General features: G+C 38.6%; 2 protein-coding genes across 7 annotated transcripts in view; both read right to left on the bottom strand.

Annotated features, from left to right (window-relative positions):
- Positions 1–6,314, bottom strand: part of CSRNP3 (cysteine and serine rich nuclear protein 3) — a 113,835-nt gene extending 107,521 nt beyond the window's left edge. For both annotated transcript variants that reach the window (XM_064451502.1, XM_064451501.1), the window contains exon 1: positions 6,075–6,314. The gene's annotated coding sequence lies outside the window, so the exon portion shown is untranslated. The remainder of the gene's footprint in view (positions 1–6,074) is intronic.
- Positions 6,315–8,429: 2,115 nt separating this feature from the next.
- LOC104053877 (sodium channel protein type 2 subunit alpha) overlaps positions 8,430–22,563 on the bottom strand; it is a 77,696-nt gene continuing 63,562 nt past the window's right edge. For all 5 annotated transcript variants that reach the window (XM_064451498.1, XM_064451495.1, XM_064451497.1 and 2 more), the window contains 6 exons: positions 17,986–18,267; positions 17,400–17,453; positions 16,189–16,326; positions 14,385–14,489; positions 13,064–13,334; positions 8,430–11,768 (listed from right to left, as the gene is read on the bottom strand). In XM_064451498.1, the coding sequence (XP_064307568.1) occupies positions 10,573–11,768; positions 13,064–13,334; positions 14,385–14,489; positions 16,189–16,326; positions 17,400–17,453; positions 17,986–18,267 (2,046 nt within the window). In that variant the 3' untranslated portion in view covers positions 8,430–10,572. The remainder of the gene's footprint in view (positions 11,769–13,063; positions 13,335–14,384; positions 14,490–16,188; positions 16,327–17,399; positions 17,454–17,985; positions 18,268–22,563) is intronic.

The following is a 22,563-nucleotide window of genomic DNA, read 5'->3' as shown; positions in this document are numbered from 1 at the left end:
AACACTGATACTGTTACACACTCCAGTGCATCCAAAGTATTCACTCTGGGTAAGGGTGTGAAACTCAATTTCTCCCTCATGTATATGCAAGTTATTTTGTCACAGCTATGATGTAGACAGGCGATAGCACTAGTGAAGAGTGTTTTACAAACAGGTATTTGGGTGAAGTTATTACCTAAATGGTAGGTTGCCCTACCCCTGTGAAATACACCTCCAGCAGAACTGCATGTCTTTGGATGAGTAGCTTCAGTTGCAAAGAACAGCGTGGTGTTTTTTTGTTTTCGTGATTCCAAAACAATCTTACATGTGTGCATGGTGACTGTGGCAGGGGCAGACAGAGGTCTCCCAGCCCAAACCGCATGAAGACCAGCAGGCCACTGGCAGCAGACTGCACTGTCCAAAGTTGTTTTTAATACATCTCTAAATTGCCTTTCAGATGTCATGAAGATATCTTTCTTGGGTGTACTCTTCAGAGGCTTTTACAACATAAACAGTAATTGCTGCTGTTTGTTTCAGTAACTACATCACTCAACAAATCTGAATTGGCTTTGGGGGAGGGGGGGGAGGGGGAGGAACAAGTGCTCAAAAAGAAGACCTATCTAATTTAGAAAAAATGGCCCATGCCTTAAGCACAGTTACTCTACCAAGACTTCTCCTACAACTATTTGATTGAGGATACATCCCAGACATCCCATACCACCCATGTATTCGTCTGAGAAGGTGTGGGATAGACACAAACACGAAACTAATCAAGATTATTGCCACTGTTAACAAATTTTAGTTTGTGAATCAGGTACACTACTTTGAGGTTCTTTAGTTAAAATGTGTAAGTCCACTGAAAAAGTAAATATGTTATGAATGCATCTTGGAAACAAATCCAAGCCAAAGCAAACATTAGCAGAAGCCAATGCAAATCCTGAGTAACTTTAACTCTCATTAATTTTTATACATAGCTACAATGTTCACCAATATATACACATTAAAAATTTATATGCATATACAATAGCCTCCTGCTTGTCAAGACTCCACCTGGAAGATGACACATTTTCCATGCTATCACTACAGTAAGCTTTTACAAGTTTTCCACCATCTCTTATACTATGTCAAAAATTAGAACAGGTAACTGTATTCTTGTCAAATAGGAATTCACATTTACATGTAATCTTATGGGCAAAACACATATTATTAAGGGGGGACAGGAGGGGGTGGCAGCAGGGTGCCTGATCAGCTTTCATGGATCAAAATTTCTTCTGTAATAAAGAAAATTGATACCCCCTCAAACCATATACAGTATAATGCTTTGTAGATCAAAAACCCTCGTTGCCATGGGAACTGAAAAAAAAATGCCAGTCATGACATTGCAAGGCTGTAACAGAAACATGTCTGCTGGGAAATTACCAGTAGTCCAGGTTTTTGTATCAAAAATGCTTGGGTATTTTCAATCTGAAAACAAAATGATTCCTCAAATCTTACTTCCAAACTCTCCTTCCACAAATATTTAGCAAATTTTCACTAAAACCTGATCATATATATATTATACAAAATAAGCTAAGCAATTAGTGTTTAAGATGTGCTATATACAATGTAAGAATACCAACTTGTATATATGTCTTTTCCAGATATACTTGGTATGAAGTACACACTAATTTACATTACTCCATCCATCTACACAAAGGACAATAAAAAGATGTTTCAAAAGGAAAAAAAAAAAAAAAGACTAAAGCACTTAAAAAGCACACAAAAATATTGCATAAGAGACTGTATAAAGCAAGATTTATAATGCAGTTGTTTAAAACAATACTCCAAGGTTAGTTATACATGCAATTTGCCCTTTGTATCTGTGTTCTCGACAGGTAACAAAAAGTAACATTTGATTACTAAAATAGAATATCCTTTTGAGGAAGCTGTCGGCGCTTCAAAGCAAAGTGAAAAATCAGTGTCAAACCTAGAGTCGTGCAATTCCCACTTGAACACAAACAGTTCCCAGAAGTGTGAATAAAAAACCCAGCACGCTGATCAAAGGGTCCATGTAGTAACACGGAAGTCATACTACCAAACATACCCTCTTCAGCACCCCATTATAATCATATAGAAGTACTAGATTTATTTTCCTGTCAAATATGTATATGATATAAAATGTCTCTGAGAACACCACATGAAAAGTATTACATGGAAACGCTGTCAATGTGATGTGACCCCCAGTGCATATGCTGACTTGTAACACAACAAAGTTGGGAAGAACCCTGGAGAAAACAGTTTTGTAGAACAGTATCTGCAAAAATTGCTTCTGCATGTCAAAGCAGTCTCAATATATACATTTTTAAATACTTTTTTCTTTTAACAAAATACATTTTTCCTTTATCACTCTAACTACTTAGGTATCAGATTATGACAAACTACTGTTTGCTGCAGACTCGTTCATGGTTCCAGATGGCTCTGCGGAACTGTTAATTAGGAAATACATTCTTTTTTATCTGTTCTTAAATACATACTTTATCTGTTCTAACAACACTTGCTTATCAGACAAGACATTATACAGAACCTAGTACCACTGAAACCAATTAGTTTTGATTAAGTCTTTATTTCATGCTGTTCCCTGGAATGCCAATAAGGGCAGCCATTTTTTGAACATATATAAAATTATCCATGTTCCTTTTCTGGGTTAAGTATAGGTGGCCTGTCCACCTCAGTAAAGACCAGTGGTAATTGTCTTCGGCAGGATGGGTGACATGTCATGATTCTGAGCCCCAATTCATCCCAATGTATATTGCCCTCTTATCTAAGCTTTTGTCACCCTCCACTTCTACCAGGGGTGTCAGGCTCCTGCCTTAGACACATTGAAAAGAAAGGTCAGTTTATTTACAGATCATTAGATAATGCATTTACAATTAGTTATACAGAATGTAGTACCACTAGAACCAGTCAGTTTTGATTGACTCTTCATTTTATCCCCCTCACTGGAACACAGATTAGGGCAGCTGTCTGCAAGTTAGCCATGCCCACTCTCCTTTTTGACCTAGCCTGCATGCCCTGGCACAGAACTGCACAGGTCTTGTGAAATGCTTGGAGAAACCATCAAATAACTGAGAATATTCAGAGCAATGGAAGGCACTTCTAGTGAAAACTCTACTCAGCTGGGAAATGCAACAGACGGGTTTTTTACCTGTCAAAGCAATAAGTAGAAAGAATGATGGGGTGTATAGCGTAGTATCTGCATCTTTATTATGGCTTGCAAAAATTGCAAATGTATTTAAACTGGGCTCAAGAAGTCAAGCAATTTACAAAAGTGAAACAGTTAACTATGCAATACTTTTAAAGGTAAAATTTTATATTCATAATAGTGTGGCATTACTCATTTGACAAGTTTTTAGATTCAGCAGGAATACAAGTGTCTTTTCCCCAGAGGTGACTGGTGAGGTAAGAGGGCTGTGGACTAAGAAAGTAACTAATATAATACAACAAAGTATAGTACAAATAGGAAAATAACACAATATTTAACTTTCTAGATAATTTCATATGCATATCTCAGTCCTTCATTTAACACTGCATCTATTTAACAAGTCATTATTTCAGTAACACTGATGCTTTGCATTTCTCAGATTCATACAAACATTAGGCAGATGTCTTTGCTGCCAGGGACATCCAACTCTCCTTTTCCTCTGGCTCACTGTCTCTCTAAAATATTCACCAACAACAACCCATACAAGAGTCCACTATTTGTATTTAGCTGTTTAGAAAAGCCACACCGCAGTTCAGCCCCATTCACCCCCCTCTCCACTTTGAACAAACAGGTCGATGTATTACATTAGTGCTGTGACACTTGTCTGTGGTTAAAGCAAGCTGCTACTTCTACTCCTGTACTACCAGTGAGACAAATACCAAACCAGGCTGCTTTCTGATCGGTCGCCTCTCTACAGGCCATTTGTTTCCAAAGTACAATTTACAATAGTGGATGTGTGTTCTAACAACACAATTATAGCCTCCTGCAATTGCTTATCACTTACTTCCACCCCCAGCCATTGTTGTACCATCAGAGTCAAGAAATAATTTTAAATTATCATTAGAATGACTTGACAGAAGCCAAAAATCTGAACAGTAAGAGACAAGACAGGTAACAGCGATAAATTCACAATAAGGTAACATCAGATGCTGCAATCACTTCTCAGTGTATTACACAGGTAAGGGTCCCCACAGAATGAAGGAGTCAGCCTACATTCAAGTGCTTTATATTCCAGAAATCTGAGACTACCTAACTCAAATTACAAATAAATTTCTCTAGGTTCAACCAAACTTACGCCACACGCTACAGAAAGTTCTGGTTTTTTAATGATAAGAAGCTAGATAGATCTAAAGAGCTAAGGTATCTAAGGACATTTTAAAATAAGGGATGCTTACTCACAAAGATAAACAGAAACAACCTCTGAGTGTTCTCTGGTTTTCCTGCTCTTTATTACATTCTCTATCTTAAACAAATGATAGATAACGTTTAGTGACTTGCCCTCAGCTAATGAGGTATGTTGCTGGGCTCGCCTGAACTACACTTCATAAAATAAACATAAAAATATACTAAACTAACAACCACAGATAAGAACAGGCATACAGAAAGGGCAAACTTCTTTAGAGTAAATTTTAGAGAGATCAAGTCCTCCAGCTTGCTTTCCTCTGACAGGACTGAACAGCACAGAAGTCCTGGAGTCACTCTGGCATCTTTACCCTTGTGTCTTTATTTACGCCTTCCCAGAGTCAAAATAGCAACATATACAAACTTCTTAGAGGTTTATTTTTCTCACACATACTATGTACAAAAAAATCCATTCTCCACTTTGTACACTGACGAAACAACGGTAACAAATGTGGATGTGCAACCATTTTGGTGGACTTCAGATAACAAGTCTTCCCCCAGTAAAACACACCCTCATTCAGAGCACTGTGAAGTCAGGCGGGTACAATTCACCAGTACGAGTGAAAGAACACGGGAAACTGACCATGCCTTTCATCCTGAAGCAACCTGTTTGTTCTTTAGCTCTACCAGTCTGTGCCAGCCACTGCCCCTGCCCAACAGTTAGTCTTTCCTGCCTACTTAGCCCAGAAAACGTTTCAGGGAAAGAAAGGGCTGGTAGTAGCTGTTGCTCCAGAGTTTGCCGCTCTAAGCGGATTCAGAACGTAGTTTCTCACGCAGGACGAGCGCAGTCTGGCAGCAGCACAGGGTTTATCCAGAACCCCAGAACGCACAGGAAACCCATGAGAAGTTTCCCATTTATTCTGCTATCCCAGCGGACAGCTGTGGCTAGGCCGGCTGCCACCACCCGCGCAGCGAGGCGGGCAGGCTTGGGCACCCACCTGCATGCCAGCACTCCCGTTCCCCAGTCTGGCACAGCACGGCAGACCCACTTCCACCACGGGACTCCAACCCGCTGGGTGCAGCTGGGAGCGAAGGTGCTGGGGCACCTGTAGTGCCTGGGGACGGCTAAAACCCACAGCAAGGGGTGCCAGAGGCCACCTCGCCTCACCCCTGTACACCTCAAGCGTCAGAAACACCAGGAAGAGCAGTTTTATAGGCGAGAAGCCAAGTAAATCTTTGATTTGCAGGCAAATGCTCTCTCTGGACAAGTTGAAAACCGAAGCACTAGTAGAGTTCGTCTCTTCCTCACTAAGAGCCGCCAGCTCCTGGGCTAATAACGGGTGCGCCTCTGCGGTTAGAGGCACCCAACGCGCTTACGGGTCCTCACCTGAAAAATCTGATATTTCGGCTAATCCTGCCGCTGCCCGGGTTAACCGCTTCGACGCCGGCAGTCAGGAGTGACCCACGTAACGGGGACGCCCGGCCACTGCCCTCCATCGCCAGCGGCGGGCCCAGCCCGGCCCTGCCTGAGGCGCTCCCCGAGCTCCGGGGCCGGGTGACACCGACACCGAGCGGCTCCCGAAGGCCGCTGCTCCCCCGCGCCACCCTCACCTGCCGCCGGGCCGGGGCCGCCGCTGGCCCGGAGCTCGCCACCTCCCCCCAGGACACCCGCAGCCCTCGGCCCGCCCTCACCGCCCGCCGCCGGCCCGCCTTTCCCCGCGCTGCCCCTTACCTGTCCCCGGCGGCTACAGAGGCGGGTCCCGAGGCACCGGGCGGCGGCCGGGCCGGGGAGCGGACGCTCGCTACCTGCCCGCCCGGGAGGCGGCCCCCGCGCGCCGCTCCGTGCCGCGCCGCCCTCGCCGTCCGAGCGGAGAACAGGGCGGCGCTGGCCGCGGCGCAGCGGGCGGAGCGGCCGGGGGGTGGCGCTGTGCCCCGGCCCGGCGGCGGGAGCTGCCTCCCGGCGGGCAGCGGGGCGGAGGGGCCGGCGGCCGCCGCCCGCCCGGTGCCGCTCGCCTGAGGGGTGCCGCGCGCCGAGGCGGGCCGGCGCAGAGGGCGCCCGCGCGGCCCAGGAGCCGCGGGAAGGGCGGGGCGGGGCGGGGCGGGGCGGGGGGGGCTCCTGCAGCCCTCGCTCCTGGCGTACCTCAGTGCGGCCCGGGGGCCTTCTGTAACCGGGTGGGTAAAATGCAGGTTGCTGTGGTGAATAAACCTGTGCCTAACGGGTTTTCAGTGTGTTAGCAGTGGTTTTTAATAAGTCTACAAATATGTAAAGAAAAAAACGGGGGGACACGACCCAAACTAAAGCATACCTGCTTGTCAGTTTTGGGTTGTTTTGTTTTTTTTTTAATTGTACTAGTCTTCTGTTAAGTATAAATCCCTGCAAGAAGCATACTGATTATTCTCTGAATGGTCTAATTCAGACAAATATATCTGTATTTGCATTTTCTTCAATACCTTTCCCTCCGCAAAACCAACAGCCAGCCGTAACTTTGGTCCTTAAATTACAGAAATTCAGATTCTCTTATCCCTCCATATCTCAGACCGAACCCTGACAACTCTTTTTTATAGGCAGAGGTAAAAAAATCTGTTTGCAACCCTGTGGCCTAACAGCTTGCTACATTAGTATAGCAATACTCATGTTTGGAGTAAACACTATCTCAACAGGCCATTAGTAGTTGAAAACTCTTGAGGGAAGGGTTGACGAGCACCACCCTACTGCTCCGTTTGGAAGCGTTTCTCCCAGTGTGGGGTCCGCACCCAAGGCTAGGACTAACATATTACATCCATGATTGGGCATGTCTGGTTTTCCTGATGCTCTGCAGAGACACGAGTGGGCATATTTGTGATTAGCAGAGTTTGTGAATGTTTTCCTTAGCTTTTAACTTGTTCAGTGTATCCTACCTTCAAGGTATTACTTTACATTTGCAACAGAGAAAATTTCTTTTTTGAAATAGCATTCCAACATGATTGCTACCTAAAAATTTGGCTTTCAGTGTCACAAACGCTATTTTATTCAGAACCAATTTTAGCATTTTTTACAGGATCATCAATGACTTTGCAACAATGTAAATGAAATCTCAGTTTTAATACATTGAGAAGATAGTAATATGTCATGGCCAAAAGACAGCCTAATGACAATTTCTTGTCCTTCAATTTTTCAGGAAACTGCTTTGTGTCTCAAAATATAGGAAGACCTGCTAGGGGAAAAAGAAATACTTTGATACCAGGCATTTTTCCAAGATACTTCCAAGCATCTCATTAGGGATTCTGTAAAGTGGAGATGGATTAGGTAATTTGCAGGACAAGACTGATGCAACGAATACTTGTATTTCCCCAAAATTCAAAATTCTTCTCAGCTCCACTGCCACCACTCTTGCAATGCCTGTTCTACACCTACCTTCTGCATTTTGGTATCAGCCCTTCCATGGTCATGCATTCATCAGTAGATGTGTATGCCGGCTCCCTGACAGTGGAAAGTACTGTCTGTAAATTCACCACAGAATTTTAAAGTTTAGTATTTTTCACATTATCATTGCATTCAGCACCCTAAGATTAAAAAACCCCAACAAATTTGAAGCTTTACCAAAACTTCCAGCAAAGGTTCTGCTGACTTCTACCTCTCATGTCTTAAAGCAAAATAATAAATGAAAAATATTTTACAAAATACGTAGCAAACAACATTTTTCTTATAATACAGAAATAGTTATTCACTTCAAATGTAAAATAGAATTGAAATTACACATACTGGTTTGCAGCCTTGATAGCTAGAGAGTTTCTTTAACATCTGTTTTTTTAGTTGTCTCAGAATGCCTGACACGAAAAAGGGGTTTAAGCATCACGTACATTTAAACATTAGCCTACTATAGAATAGTTTTAAATAGGTTTAATAACCTAAAAAGTGTAAGTGCAAATCATACTAGAGACCTTTCTGAAACACAAGGTTTCAATTTTTTACTTTTTGCAAATCTGTTATTATCATGAGTTTTAATCATTACTCTCTATTTCTAACATTTTTTAGATTCATATTTTATTTTCATAGCACCCCTTGGTAGCCAATAGGCTTTAGTGATGAAAACAAAGACAGAACAAATACAATAAAAAATGAAGTCTTTATTCTTTTGGCTCAACTGTAATGTGGTTTACTGTTCTTTATGGTAATAGCATTTTCCTGCATGCAGTTCACCGACACATAAGTCAATATTTTTGTAAAAGGAGGAGTCAACATCGAATTTTTCCTTGTGTAAGAAACACAAAATGTCCTGATGTGATCAATTATACAAGTTTGCTATTTAATTCCTGTGGAAAAAAAAACATTGTGGATCCCATATTATATTTAGAACAGTTCTAGTGCAGCATGAATCAACAAGAATAAGAATAGTCTATGTAAACAAACACTGGTAAAGATTTCATGAATAAAAAGACTACCTTGAAACTTCTGATGCAGGCAGTGCTAGAATTTTAAACAAATCTTCCCCACCACATTTCCATTACAAGTTATATCTATTTGGAAGCAAGTGCGTTTTGGACTCAGTTTGAAACTTATTTCACATTAAAATGTGTGCAAAAATACAGTACTAATAAAAAAGCAGAAACCTAAAGCTACCCCATTCTTTCCTTTGTTTCTTATTTTGTGAAGGTCTTGAATTAAAAAGTGCTATGGATAGAAAGTAACAAAAGTGACAGTGACATCAACCTGAAGATAATTCTCATTTCTTATTTTATGTACAAAACGCTGAAAAATAAAATAAAATGGTATTTTTTACAGTATTTATATTTTCTTAGAAAATTCTATCCATGTATTTTTCAACAGATTAAGCAGTTTGCAACCTATCCTGTACAGTCTGACTATGCACCGTACAGTATTCACTTAAAATTTTAGAATGCAAAGCAAGAAGCTCTTAAATAGCTGCAAACTATTGCTTGATGTCATGAAAGAATGATGACTGGTTGAACAATTTGTTTCACTTAACCACTGAGATATGGCTTCCCATATTAGACTTTTAACAGTGGAAGGAGTAAAATTACAGCAGCAAAGGCAAGATAAACATGCATCAGTGATAGCTTCCAAACTATCTATAATGGTACAGAATACTTCATATTAGCTGTTGAAAGCTTGCAAACTACACTTATTGTGGTACATATTTGATGCAATAAATATTGTGCACAGGTCATTATTTGTTTGCTCAAACATGCACCACGGGATAAAATAACTATTTACATAGACGGTACTTTTTTAATCAACACATACAATGTCAACCTTGCCGAGAGCAGAAGATGGCTAAACGATACTGCAGGGTGAAGCAGAACAACTTCATAATCCTTAAGTTTTACAGGTTTTTGGTAAAGTCAATTTCCCAAGTTCAGGTAAGCTGTTTTCTACAGAAGAATGCTTAAAAATGGACTCTATGTCCCTCGGTATACTTTTTAATGCAGAGTTCATTCAACTACAGTTAAATGACTTATGAAAAAATAAAACATCTGTTCTATTATTGTAGACTCTATGGGACTTTACAGGCACATTAAGATTTGTCTGGATGAGATACTGGATGGATACTGTTATTAAGCACCTCAAAATATAGAGCCACCCTGAAACATGGAAGTAGTCAGACTCTGCTGCTTTGTGCGACGTCATGTTTTTCCATGCATGAACTACAAGTGCAGCATGCCTTCATGCAGATCACTTCTGTCTGTACATTATAGAGAATCCGAGAGTAGAACACCTGGTTCTCATACCCCCTTCCCCAACATAAAACCCATTTACAAAAATAGTCACATATAATAGTAAACAACCTGTGAATTAAAAAATGATAAGTTCACCAACACTGATTTTTGTAAAAATATGGCAAATGTGGCTGTTGAAATGCAAACAGTGGATACAATTTTTGTACTGTGTGTTTCATGTTAAACACAGAGATTCATAGGTTCGCACCTTTTTTTTTAACTGGTCCCTACAGTCTAATTGGCCATTTTATCTTCTCTTCAGCAGTGTCAGCTGGTTATAAAAACAACAACCTCCTGTCAAGATGTTACCCTGTTTTACAGAGCTGCAGTCTGATGACGAGGGGTCACTGTCTTGTTATAGGCACTGACCTTCTATATATATATATATAATTATATATATATTTATATATGTAAAAACTGTCAGTTTGGCATGTACCTCCTACAGGAGTCCTGTTGACACAAATACATACTTTCTCAGGCTGTAAACAGTTTATCACAAACAGAATTCTGTGTTACTTTTTACTTTCCTTGCTGTCTTTACCTTTATCTTCTTTTTCTGATTTGTCTTTTTCATATTTATCCTTGTCTGGCTTTGTTACACTATCATAGGATGGTGGGGAGGTTGTGGAAGGGGTCATATCTGTTTTTTCTGGTGTTGAATTCTCATTCAGTTTATCCATAATCATATCTTCTTTCATGGGCAGATCATCCTCATCTTTACCTTTATCCTGATTAAATATACATGAAACTTTTTTGACTTTTTGCCTTAAAAGATGACGTCTGAAAGCACGCTGAATAATGACAGCAGACACTTCCTCCTGTTTTCGTTTTAATGTGGTTGTAATCGGTTCATAGGAGACTTTGGAAGGATTGGCTGCCATAAACCGATCTTCCATCTGTATTCTGAGGGCATCCATCTCCCCACTTTCCCCCAAAACACGCTTTGTGAAAGCAAACAAGATGTCAAGGCAGTGAATTCTGTCACCGCTTACCATGGGCAGATCCATTGCAATAAGCTGGACTTTGTTTGGTTTTGCTATAAGAAGAGGAGGATCTAGCGAAGCTGCAAAATCTGATAGTTTACTGAACTCTATGAATTGTGTTGCATCGGGATCAAACTTCTCCCAGACTTCATAGAACATCTCAAAGTCATCCTCACTCAAGGGTTCAGCGCTTTCCTCAGTAGCAACACTGAAGTTCTCCAAAATCACAGCAATGTACATGTTCACCACTACCAGGAATGATATGATAATGTAGCTGACAAAGAAGAAAATCCCAACAGAAGGGTTGCCGCAGTCACCTTTCACAGAGCTCCCCGGGTGGTCTTTAAGGGGGTCACAGTCCGGCTCCCCACTGTTAAGAATTGGGGCTAGCAAACCGTCCCAGCCAGCCGATGTGGTAATTTGAAATAGGCAGATCATGCTGTTGCCAAACGTTTCAAAGTTGAACATGTCATCTATACCAACTTCCCTCTTAACATAGGCAAAGTTGGACATGCCAAATATCGCATAGATAAACATGACCAGGAACAGCAGCAGACCAATGTTGAACAAAGCAGGAAGAGACATCATCAAAGCAAAAAGCAGAGTGCGGATTCCCTTAGCGCCTTTAATGAGACGCAGGATTCGACCGATTCTGGCAAGTCGGATGACTCTGAATAGTGTGGGGGATACAAAGTATTTCTCAATCATCTCAGCTAAGAACATACCTGTTGAAAAACAAGTTAAACAAGTAAAGAATATTATTACATTTAAAATCCACTCCAAAGGATTTATCCTACAAACATTGTAGAACTTTAAGAAGAATAGGATATTTGAACAGATTTTAGAAATTAGTAATTCAGTTGTTTTTACAAAACCTTTATAGTTTGGTATGCTTTGTAAACCCATAAATCCCAATAGAAGTTCCGAAGTAATTTGCAGCATAATGAAAAACTGCATCAATGACATTTCTAAGTATTAATTTTATTACTACATATGCAAACAGACACACAAATACACATCAATCTATTTTAGGAAAAACCGATAACTAGTGTGTGTAGACTAGCAAATGCTGAGACCAGAAGAATAGCTTTCTGTTTAACTGTAAAAAAGTAATCTCAGTTAATCTGAAGAAAGATTATATTTCTAGTAGTATTCAAATACCACGTAATCAAGTTATGGTATTCAAAGAAAAGATGTATGGTTGAGGAAAACCGCAACTCATTATTCACACATAAAATAACTAACCACAAGTTTAGTATTAATGACACAGCAATTCCAAATATAAACAAACTATAATAAAAAGGCTTCTTGGAACTCACTGAAGAGTAGAAGAACTGAGCGTTATGTGCCTCAAAGCAGAAAAATAACTACATCCCATTCCCATACAAAAATGGCAAAACCAGTTTGCATATTAAGGAGTTCTGAGAAGTTAAAATGGCAGAATTTTCACTCAAGCTCATTCAGGCGTTCTGCTCTAGATAAAGCAAAGATTAGCAGAGCCATATATTTATGACTACATCTGCTTCAGCTTTGCTTCTCCAACTGGTTACTCTAGCTCCGGCATGAAACCTCTCAGGATCAAACAAAACTGAAGCTGAGGGTTTTACCCTGCTGTCTGGGGTGCTTGCAGGCTAGTCTAACAACAAACCCACACAGATTTTGCTCTTGGATTTTGGATTGCTGGACTCTTCTCCTGCAACTGCCACTGTTAGTTTATATCAAAATTGCCTTTCATGTATGGGTTTGTTTTGATGCTGAGGAATTTCTACTGAATTCAGAATAAAGATCTAATTTCAACTAATAGAAAAGTGAGGGCGTGTGAAACCTATTGCTAAAAAATTTCTTACCATATACCATAAAATAACTATTTTATGGATAATATGAAATCGGAAGAAAGAAAAATTTTGGTCAGATTTTCAATTGACAATGTTGAAGCAAAATTTAAATAGACTTTACATGCCAAAAATGTTTCCGTTTCTACAGTTTCATTAGCCATTTCATAAAAGCAAATTGTTCTTACCTACTATGGAGAGAATGACAACCACAAAATCAAAAATATTCCAGCCTATAGTGAAGTAGTAATGGCGAAGTGAAATCAATTTCAGGACACATTCTCCAGTGAAAAGTACAATAAACACCAGGTTAATCCAATACAAAATGTTTTCCATGTCTTCACTCTGATCATCTGTTTCTACCATCATCGTGACCATGTTAAGGCAGATAAGTATCATGATACTGATATCAAATGCTTGTTTTGTTACAAAATCAAAGACCATGCCTTGGAATTTGTTCTGGGGGGGGAAAAATAAGATTCATTATGACACACATTGGGTAAAATTTCCTTTATGAAATTGCTACGAATCATTTAAGTATAGTATGAAGGGGGTTTCAAGTCTTCCATTAAGTCCTCCATTTTTATGAATTTTCCAGTTTGTACACATAAACACAAATTAAATAGAAATTCAACTACTGTATTTATAAACATTAAAGGGATGATTTCAAAATACATATGGTGCATTTTTTTTAAAGTTGCAAAGGAGACTTTGCCACCCTGAACCAGTTCCCTGTAACCTTTTGTGACACTGACTAAATGCTTAGCTTGGCAAAAACTGAAAAAAACTAAGCGGGGGCGGGGTGGGGGCAGGCTGTGAGCAGGCAGAGAGTTAATAGCACTTAATTTGCCAGAAACATGATAAAGTTTTCAAGCCTTGAGGTCAGTGCTCTTTATGCCACCAAAATAACCTTTAAAACAATATCTTCCATTTTTCAGCTATAGAGAATGTACTTATCTCTGGACTGGCCACTGAGCAGGTTCCACAATTCAATGTAGAACTGCAGAGCTGGAATCACTCTCTGCCCCAGCCAAACCCTACTCTGTATTGCTAGGGTAGCCCTGCTGAGGAGAGCAAACCAATTGATGGATTGTGCAACAGAAATGTGCAGAGCAAAAGGATTTTTCAGGCAATGATATAGTAACTTGCCCCCATACAGCAGTTTCATAGTCCTCCTCACTGACTGAAAAAGCCTGTGCCCTAAGGCTTTCACATATTTTGACAAATACACTGACACATTCAGTTGTTCTAGTCAAACCAGTGTTTTGAAAAAATGCCACATAAAATGTCATTGCCATCAGCAGAGAGAAAATGTGGGGGGAAAAGGAAAGGGAAGAGTCCTCCATATTCAGACTACAAAAGACCAAAAATAAAAAGGATTTCAGATGAATAAGGCTTTTTTATATACCTTGGTTTTTTAGCTTACAACTTAATTCAGCCTAAGGAATAATTGAAACAATCCCATTTTTAAGGAAATGTAAAAATAACAGAAAAGATTTTTATTCTTACTGCTGGTCGAGGTATAGGCTTTTGTGGTTTCTTTGAACCCAATTTTTTCATTGCATTGTAGTATTTCTTCTGTTCTTCTGTCATAAAAATGTCTTGACCTCCAAAGTAAACCAGAGAGACAAAAACTGGTTACAATTACATCTCTATTAATTACTTACAAACAAAGATACTGAGGATTAATAATCACTCATGGTCACATTCTCATCTGTGGGAAAAGTTAGGACAGACACAAAAATCCCCTTTTATCATGATTCTTGGTACTTAGGTAACAGAAGAACTGGTTTACATATTCCATTCTTAATGTTTAGGAATTTTTTTTTGAGAGGCTCTTGAGCTTGCATTGTTTGTGGTAGACCTCTGCTTTTCACTGGGGAGAGGTGCTTTTTCTTTTTTTCTGCTAAATTCCATCAGTTATTACAGAGACACAGACTAATAAAATATTCCAATCCCTTTCTCTTGTTTTTCCTTTAGAGTAAATATTGGTAAAATTTCAGAACTGGCATCTATGATACCAAAGGCAAATTAGAAGGTATCCAGACGGTCATATTTCACAGCCTCTTATTCTCCCTCCACTGGGGCAGGAATTGAAGCAGGAGATCCTGGAACTACTATGTGGAACGAGTAGAAAAGAAAACCAATTTCTCTCCATCTCAACCCATTTCAGCATGTGGTTCCAACAGCATTTCCACTACTCCAATAACACTGTGTGTAGCCAGATACTTTAGTTAAGTTCTGCGGCTGAAACACTGATTTTGAGGTAGTGTTGACAAAATACAAAGACTGAAGAGAGTACAAATAAAGATAATACTATGTTTATTATTAGAGTTCAGAAATCTACACTGCTGAGCTCTGAGACATGAAGGTAGTATAGCTAAGAGTTTTTACAACTACATTTAGCTATTTCAATGGTTAGCTTTTTTATGGGTCTATTATAGACTCCAGCCCCAAATCCACATCTTTATAAAGATGACATTGGGTATTTCACTAACCATGGACAGACATATGTTGTCACTTGTCCATCGAACCCTCATGAAGCCAAATTGTAAGCTTTAATAATTTAATGTATTTAATATGCAGAGCACACATTAATTTATCATTGTGCTGGTTTTCGTAGAGACAAAGTTAGTTTTCTTCCTAGTAGCTACTCTGGGGCCATGTTTTGGGTTTGTGCTGAAAACAGTCTTGATAACACAGGGTTGTTTTCGTTATTGCTGAGCAGGGCTTGCACAGAGGCAAGGCCTTTTCTGCTCCTCAGCCCACCCCACCAGCAAGGAGGCTGGGGGTGCACAAGAAGTTGGGAGGGGACACGGCTGGGACAGCTGACCCCAACTGACCCAAGGGATATTCCATACCATATGATGTCATGCTCAGCATATACAGCTGGGGGAAGAAGGAGGAAGGTGGGACATACATATTCGGAGTGATGGCATTTGTCTTCCCAAGTAACCATTATGTGTGATGGAGCCCTGCTTTCCTGGAGATGGCTGAACACCTGCCTGCTGATGGGAAGTAGTGAATGAATTCCTTGTTTTGCCTTGCTTGTGTGTGTAGCTTTTGCTTTACCTATTAAACTGTCTTTATCTTAACCCATGAGTTTTCTCACTTTTACTCTTCTGATTCTCTCCTCCATCCCACCAGGGGGGAATGAGTGAGCAGCTGTGTGGTGCTTAGTTGCCGGCTGGGGTTAAACTATGACAATCATAAAATGAAAAAATAATATTTTATGAATAAAGTTATTGTCTGTGGACTAAAAATAAGCAATTTTTTTTTAGCTTTCTTTTCAGAATAATGATGAAGTACTTATCTTCTTTTTCTGCTGGTTGAAATTGTCTATGATGACACCAATGAAAAGGTTCAAGGTAAAGAATGATCCAAAGATGATAAAGATGACAAAGTAAAGATACATGTACAGGTTATCTTCATACTTCGGTTGATCCAAAACCTGCCAAAAAGGCATAGAAACTAAGCCTTAGTTTAACTGTGAGTACAGAATCAAATAGCTGCTGGATAGCACTTAGGGCACTCTCACTCTGATCTCACTTCTTATGATCAGGCTCCCAGATACTCATCCCACTGAACTTCATTCTATGAAGTTACATTCTTGACAAAGAGCTTTGCTATCAAACTTGATATTTCATTTTTAAAAATATAACTGGCCTATATGAATGTAGAATACTGAAGGCACAATTGATTTAAACTAGTATAGTACCACTGTCTGAGTCTATAGACAAGCAGAAACACCAGCTCATAAAGCTGCAAACTTTATTGTGTATCTCGTGGGAGGCCCCTGGTGTGGGCTTGTGGAGCTTTCACTGCTATAGGCACATAGGAAATTGCCCTAGATTATGGAGGAAGGGCATCCAAGCCATGTTTAGATTAAGCATATTTTCTTGGTACAGCTATGCATATTTACTATACTACAACAGGCCTCCCACTGTGAGTGTAACTTAACAAAAAGCTACTATACTGTAGCTTTACCAGTATAGTTTATTCAGTTGTCTACTTGGAACTAGAGGCCAGCTTGCACCAAGGGAGTAAGGGAAAGGCAAAAGGACAAGAAAATGCACGGGCCGAGTTAAGAATAAGAACTGTGCCCTGAAGAAAGGAGTCAGGCAGCTTGCAGAGCACAGTGAAAGTCTCAACTTTAAAAAAAAGAGCAGCATTACAAAAAATCATCTCTAAGCTGTGTATTGGTATGTTTCCAAATGTAAACAATGCCTCAATGCACATAATGAGAGGAGGAAAAGACATTTTGTGGCAATAATTAAGTTTGCTGTGGAACTGAGGAATTTTGGTCCAACTGCACCACAGAGAACATGGAATGCTTTAGGACTGCTCCTCTGCTTTCTTTGTCTCATGTATTTTCCCTATGGTTTCCATTTTCTTTAACTACAAAACTATAATAACTCCTTGTTCCCTCATTTTTATGGTTATTTCTGAAATATGTTAAAATTACTTTCTTAAATCTTGGAGCTCATACAATCAAAACAAATGGAGTCAAGGGACTATACTTACATTACGAGAATCCACAGCTGCATACATGATATCCATCCAGCCTTTAAATGTAGCCTATAAACAGAACACTGGTGTTTACCTCATGCTTTTCCTGGAAGATGGCTTGTCAGAAACATTGTGTAAGAGCTGAAGACTAAATGTCTTTAGCACTCATCATAAACACCAGCACAGTGCAATGTTAATAGGTGGCTCTTGCCTTCAGTTTTATTTTATGCTTTATTCATATATGAGAATTGCAAGTAAATTCTAATATCTGAGTATAAAGGGGACAGAATTTATTAAGAATATTTATCAATTATGAGTAATATCTGATAAAAAAGTTATTTGCTGTGTATGAGCAAAGTAGGTGCATTTGAGATAGATTCAGTGCAGCTAAGGTGAATTAGGTTTGAATTATGTGTTTTTTCTCATAGTCAGCATAGCCTCTACTCTTTGTATTATTTCTGTAGAGTCATGGAATTTATAATTCCAAACTAAGAAGTGAAAGACAAGATTTCTAAATGAAAGAAACTATGAAAAATTACTTCTTACTGTTACAAGTAAACAATAGAGATATAGAAATAGAAATTAAGGAGGGGTGACTTACCACCTGAAGCAGAGAAAGATAACCAAGGCCTACATTATCAAAGTTAACCTTCACATTCTTCCATCGGGCTGTTTCATTGTTTTTTATGAGCTCCTCACATTGACTATAGTTGTTGATTTGCCTGATATCAAATCTCTCATCAGTTGTAGTGTTAACACAGTAGTAAAATTTTCCAGCAAATAGATTTACTCCCATGATACTGAAGATCAGCCAGAATATAAGGCAAACAAGAAGCACATTCATAATGGATGGAATTGCTCCTAAGAGGGCATTCACAACCACCTAGAGTACAAATGAAACCAAAGAGAGACGGCGTAAGAACGCAGGCACCAGCATGTTACAAATTCTTCATCAGCCTTTCTTAAATGCAACACTCTATTTTAATTCCAATGTCTGTGTTACACTTCTTTAATTGTTGAGAGTAACAAGTAAGAAAAGCAGTACAGCGAAAAGACAAAATATCAACATAATTAGAAGGAAAAACATACAAACAGTAGCAAACGGTAACTTTAAAGAATGGAAAAAAGAACAAGATAAACTAAAAAAAAAACTAAACAAAAAAATAATTAGCTTTTATTAATTCTTTTTATAATATTTACTTAATGTATGTCTGCAAAACCATAATATTTCTAATGACTGATCGCATCAAACACAACAAACTTTTTCTATTACATGTTTATTGGGTAAATGGTCCAAATCAATATTACTGAGCAAATTTTTAATTGAAAGTAATTTTAAGACTTCCTTTAAATAAAAGAAAACTCAAGGATGTAGGCATATTCATTTGGGCAGTTATATATAAAACCAGAAATGTAGACATGTTCAGACCAGGAAATAAGCTGAGTATCTGAACACAGAAAAGCTGGTAGTGTTTAGACAAGTGGCAGATAAATAAGACTTGAAGAAGGAAGAGACTTGGTTTAATTTCCAAGTGAATTTTGCAGAAAATCAGGCTTCAGGAAAGAAAAATATGCAAATGAGTTCAGGTATGATGATGAACAATGATTAAAGACATGCCAGAATGAAAATAAAATAGTAAAGAAAATAAAATTAGGGAGAAAGTAGGTCCATTATGAATGAGAATTATTTATTTAATGATTAAATTGATGAACTGCTAAATTAGTTATCTCCTATTTTAAATGTGTTTGTGAGTCTAACAATATGAAGTTTAATAACTACGGAGCATCACTGCTAATTTTGGCAAAACAACTGAAACAGATCCTTAGAACCTCATGAAGAATTTGTTTTAAAAATGCGGGACATTAGGTATTACATAGATGAGATAATTTATAATTCATTTAGTTTATATGATGTAGGTACTACAACAGATCCTCTAGCACACTATGCTATTTGTTTGTATTTGAAATACAAATACGTAGCTTAAGCCTGTAAAATATTTTGGCATTACATTTATATCTACAATTAACAGGTTCCATAGAGTCAATTACTTGTAAAATTAGTTGCCTAGGTAGATCACATTTCATTCCTTCCCATTTTATGGGACAGAAGATAAAACCTTTGAATGTTAGACGTGATGAACCACCACCATGCATACCATATAGCAGACTTGGGCTGAAGGAAAGGAGAAATACATGTTTTACTTTCACAGCTCCATTCCTGCCAAAGCAACACCTCTTTAGGGTGGTACATACTTTGGACAATATTTGAGATCCTATAGGACTTGAATGAAGTTGTTAGGTTAAATTTAGGAGCTGGACCAAATGAGGTTCCTTTCAATGTAAATTTCTCTATGACTTTATAAAAGCACAGAATGGCGGATGAAGTCCAAAGCTTCCATACTTTATTTTTGCCACATATTTTACATCACATGTTGTAATAAGTGTTTATTTCTCATAGGGAAATTAAAAAAAAAATCAAAATAGTTTCTCACTCATACTAAAAATCTCCTTAGCAATACCTACTATAAATCAATAAGCAAAAATAATATAGCAATTTATCACTCATTAGCCTGGCAGAGAGGATTCCCTGACTAAAGGATAAATCTTCTGACTACTTCTACAGTGCTGTCTTATGTTGACAGACCTGTACTCTCAGCTTTGACAATGACATGACTGTGGAAGGCCACAAGGAGTACTTTGACCTAAACGAATTAGTAGTTTAATAATAATGCCTAATTAGTTTAAATTGGAAATTCATTAACTCACTGATTTTAGTGGGAAGTTTGACTGGAATAATAAATACCGGCATAATTTTTTCCCAGTTTGGGAATATTTTTCGAATACATGTTAGTTACTATTTTTACATTATATTTTTTTAAAGTTGTCTCAATTCTTCTACTTAAAAATATAAGTAGATTTCTTAAATGTAATAATATCATCCATCAGGAATAATTACTATGATACAAAGGGACAGTTAATGAAGTGAAAATATTTGTCCTCGAGCTTTCCCTCTCATTACACCCAAGAATTCTGTTCTTCTTTCTGCTACAGCTGCAGGTCCAGTCATGTTCTTCTTCCTTTAATTGCTGTATTTCCACAGCTGACCTACTTTCTCTGCTTTTAGTCTGAGTCCTGAAGCGATAGCAGGACCAGCTTATAATATGAATCATTTGAAGGCACTCAAAACATGCTGTTGAGCATAACTGAAAACATTGATCCAGACACCTCTTAGCTTCCATTGGTAATAGGGGAGTGAAAAAAGAGGGCAAGGGCTGACAAGAAGTGAAAGTAGGAAAAGCGTTAGAAAGACATTAAAAGGTTTTTACTGGTTAAAAAAAAAGGTAGTATATGCCTAGCACCATATAGCAGTGAGCGATACTGCTTGGGACAGAGCATAGACAGATTAATTATACTCCCACAGGCTACTTTAATCAAGTCCCAAGTGCAAATTGAAGTGTATTTCCCCTAGCAATAGTAGGGAAGATGCAGAGGAAACATCATGTTTTCCATAGGGGCAATGTTTTCTATTAATTATTTGGGCAAGCACAAGTCCTGATCCTAGAATATAGTATGGTGGACTAAAAATTCTAGATGTGTAGAATGGAATTTCTTGCTTGTATAGAGGAAGTATCATGCCCACTGAAAGTAATTTTAAGTGCCTATGCAAGTATGTGCGCCATCCTATATTGTCATATTTTCAATTTATAGATGTTAAACACCAATGAAATTACTATGTTAGGAACAGACATCTTGAATTTCTATGTATCAAACCTTAAAATCTTCTCATGCTAATTTCTTCACCAACTTGAGCTCCTGTATCTTTAAAGGCATTAAGCCAGAAATTAATTACTTTAAATAAGGCAAAATTCATTATATGCATAGGAAAATTTCAATGGTTAACTGCCTAACTAATAAAAATATAGGTTGGATTTCTAGTTTGAAGTTATCTAAATTCATCCACTACTTTTTATTATATCTTTTGCTAAAGTCATAAATCTCCTCGTTATCTGGGTATTTTACAAAGGGATACAGTTAGCATATCAGGATCAAATCAGTAGGTAAAGTTTACACCAACATGGAAGTTATGGGATTGACATTTACCCATAAACCTTCATGAGAAAAGTGATTGTTTTTTCCTTGCCACATTAAATTGCGACTTAAGCAATTTACTATGCATATGAAATTTGTAGTATTTTGTATTGTTTTTTGCTAATTATTCTCATAAAAAACCAACAGGTAATGTGTTTTTAGTGAGATACTATTGAGGTTTTATACAGGCCTTATATCTAATATAAACATCCCAAATTTTCCAGTTTGCTTCAGCAAAGCTCGAGAGGCACTTGCCTTGTTGGAGGCGAGGAAGTGTTATTTTCTATTTTTATTTATAACCTTTCATCAAATCCTGTTTTCTTTTTAGTTGAAGTCTTTTACTTTCTACACACATAGAGCATCACATTTTCTTCAGAAGCTCACCAATTTTTAGTTGACATAAATTTGCTAATCAGCTTATAACCAGGGGTGCCAAAGATCAGTGATTGCAGTAGGGAGCTCACACAAGGATCCCTTTTAATTACAGCAATAGGGTTTCAGCTGAGGTGCATCTGCTGATGAGATCTATGGCAATATGTCTAAGGCAGACAGATGGACCCTGAAGGTGTAAGTCAGACATCTTCTTGTGACTGGAGCTAGAAATATCTACCATCTCCAGCTGCTGACTACTGCCCCTAAGAGAAACATTTCTAGAGCTTTCATGTCATAGCAGAATACATAAGGTCTTTGTCCATTTCAGTGCACTAAAGAATTGATCTAAACTAATCAATCTGACTTTGCACTAAAATAGACTGAGAGCCCAGGTGGGCAGCTGAGTGTCTCAGCTGTGGTAACTGATATGCTGATAACAGCTGGGGACAGCAACTTCTCAACTACATCCAACTTTGTCAGCAAAAGTCTTCTGATATGTTTTCAGGCTGCTTAGTGGTCTATAGATTATAACCAACATTTAAAAATCAATATGGAAGCAGTAAGCAACCAGTTTAGGTCAGAAATCATAAAGCCAGCTCTATCTTTGATACACTAGAAAAGTTGTCTTAAACAGAATGCAACAGCCCTGATCTGAAAGACAGATGGTATTTTAATGATGTCGATTTACTTATTAACACAGAAATTCATTATGAAACTT

This window comes from Phalacrocorax carbo, chromosome 5 (assembly GCF_963921805.1).
Source record: "Phalacrocorax carbo chromosome 5, bPhaCar2.1, whole genome shotgun sequence".
NCBI classification, from domain to species: Eukaryota; Metazoa; Chordata; class Aves; order Suliformes; family Phalacrocoracidae; genus Phalacrocorax; species Phalacrocorax carbo.
This window is presented reverse-complemented; position numbering and strand designations above follow the sequence as displayed.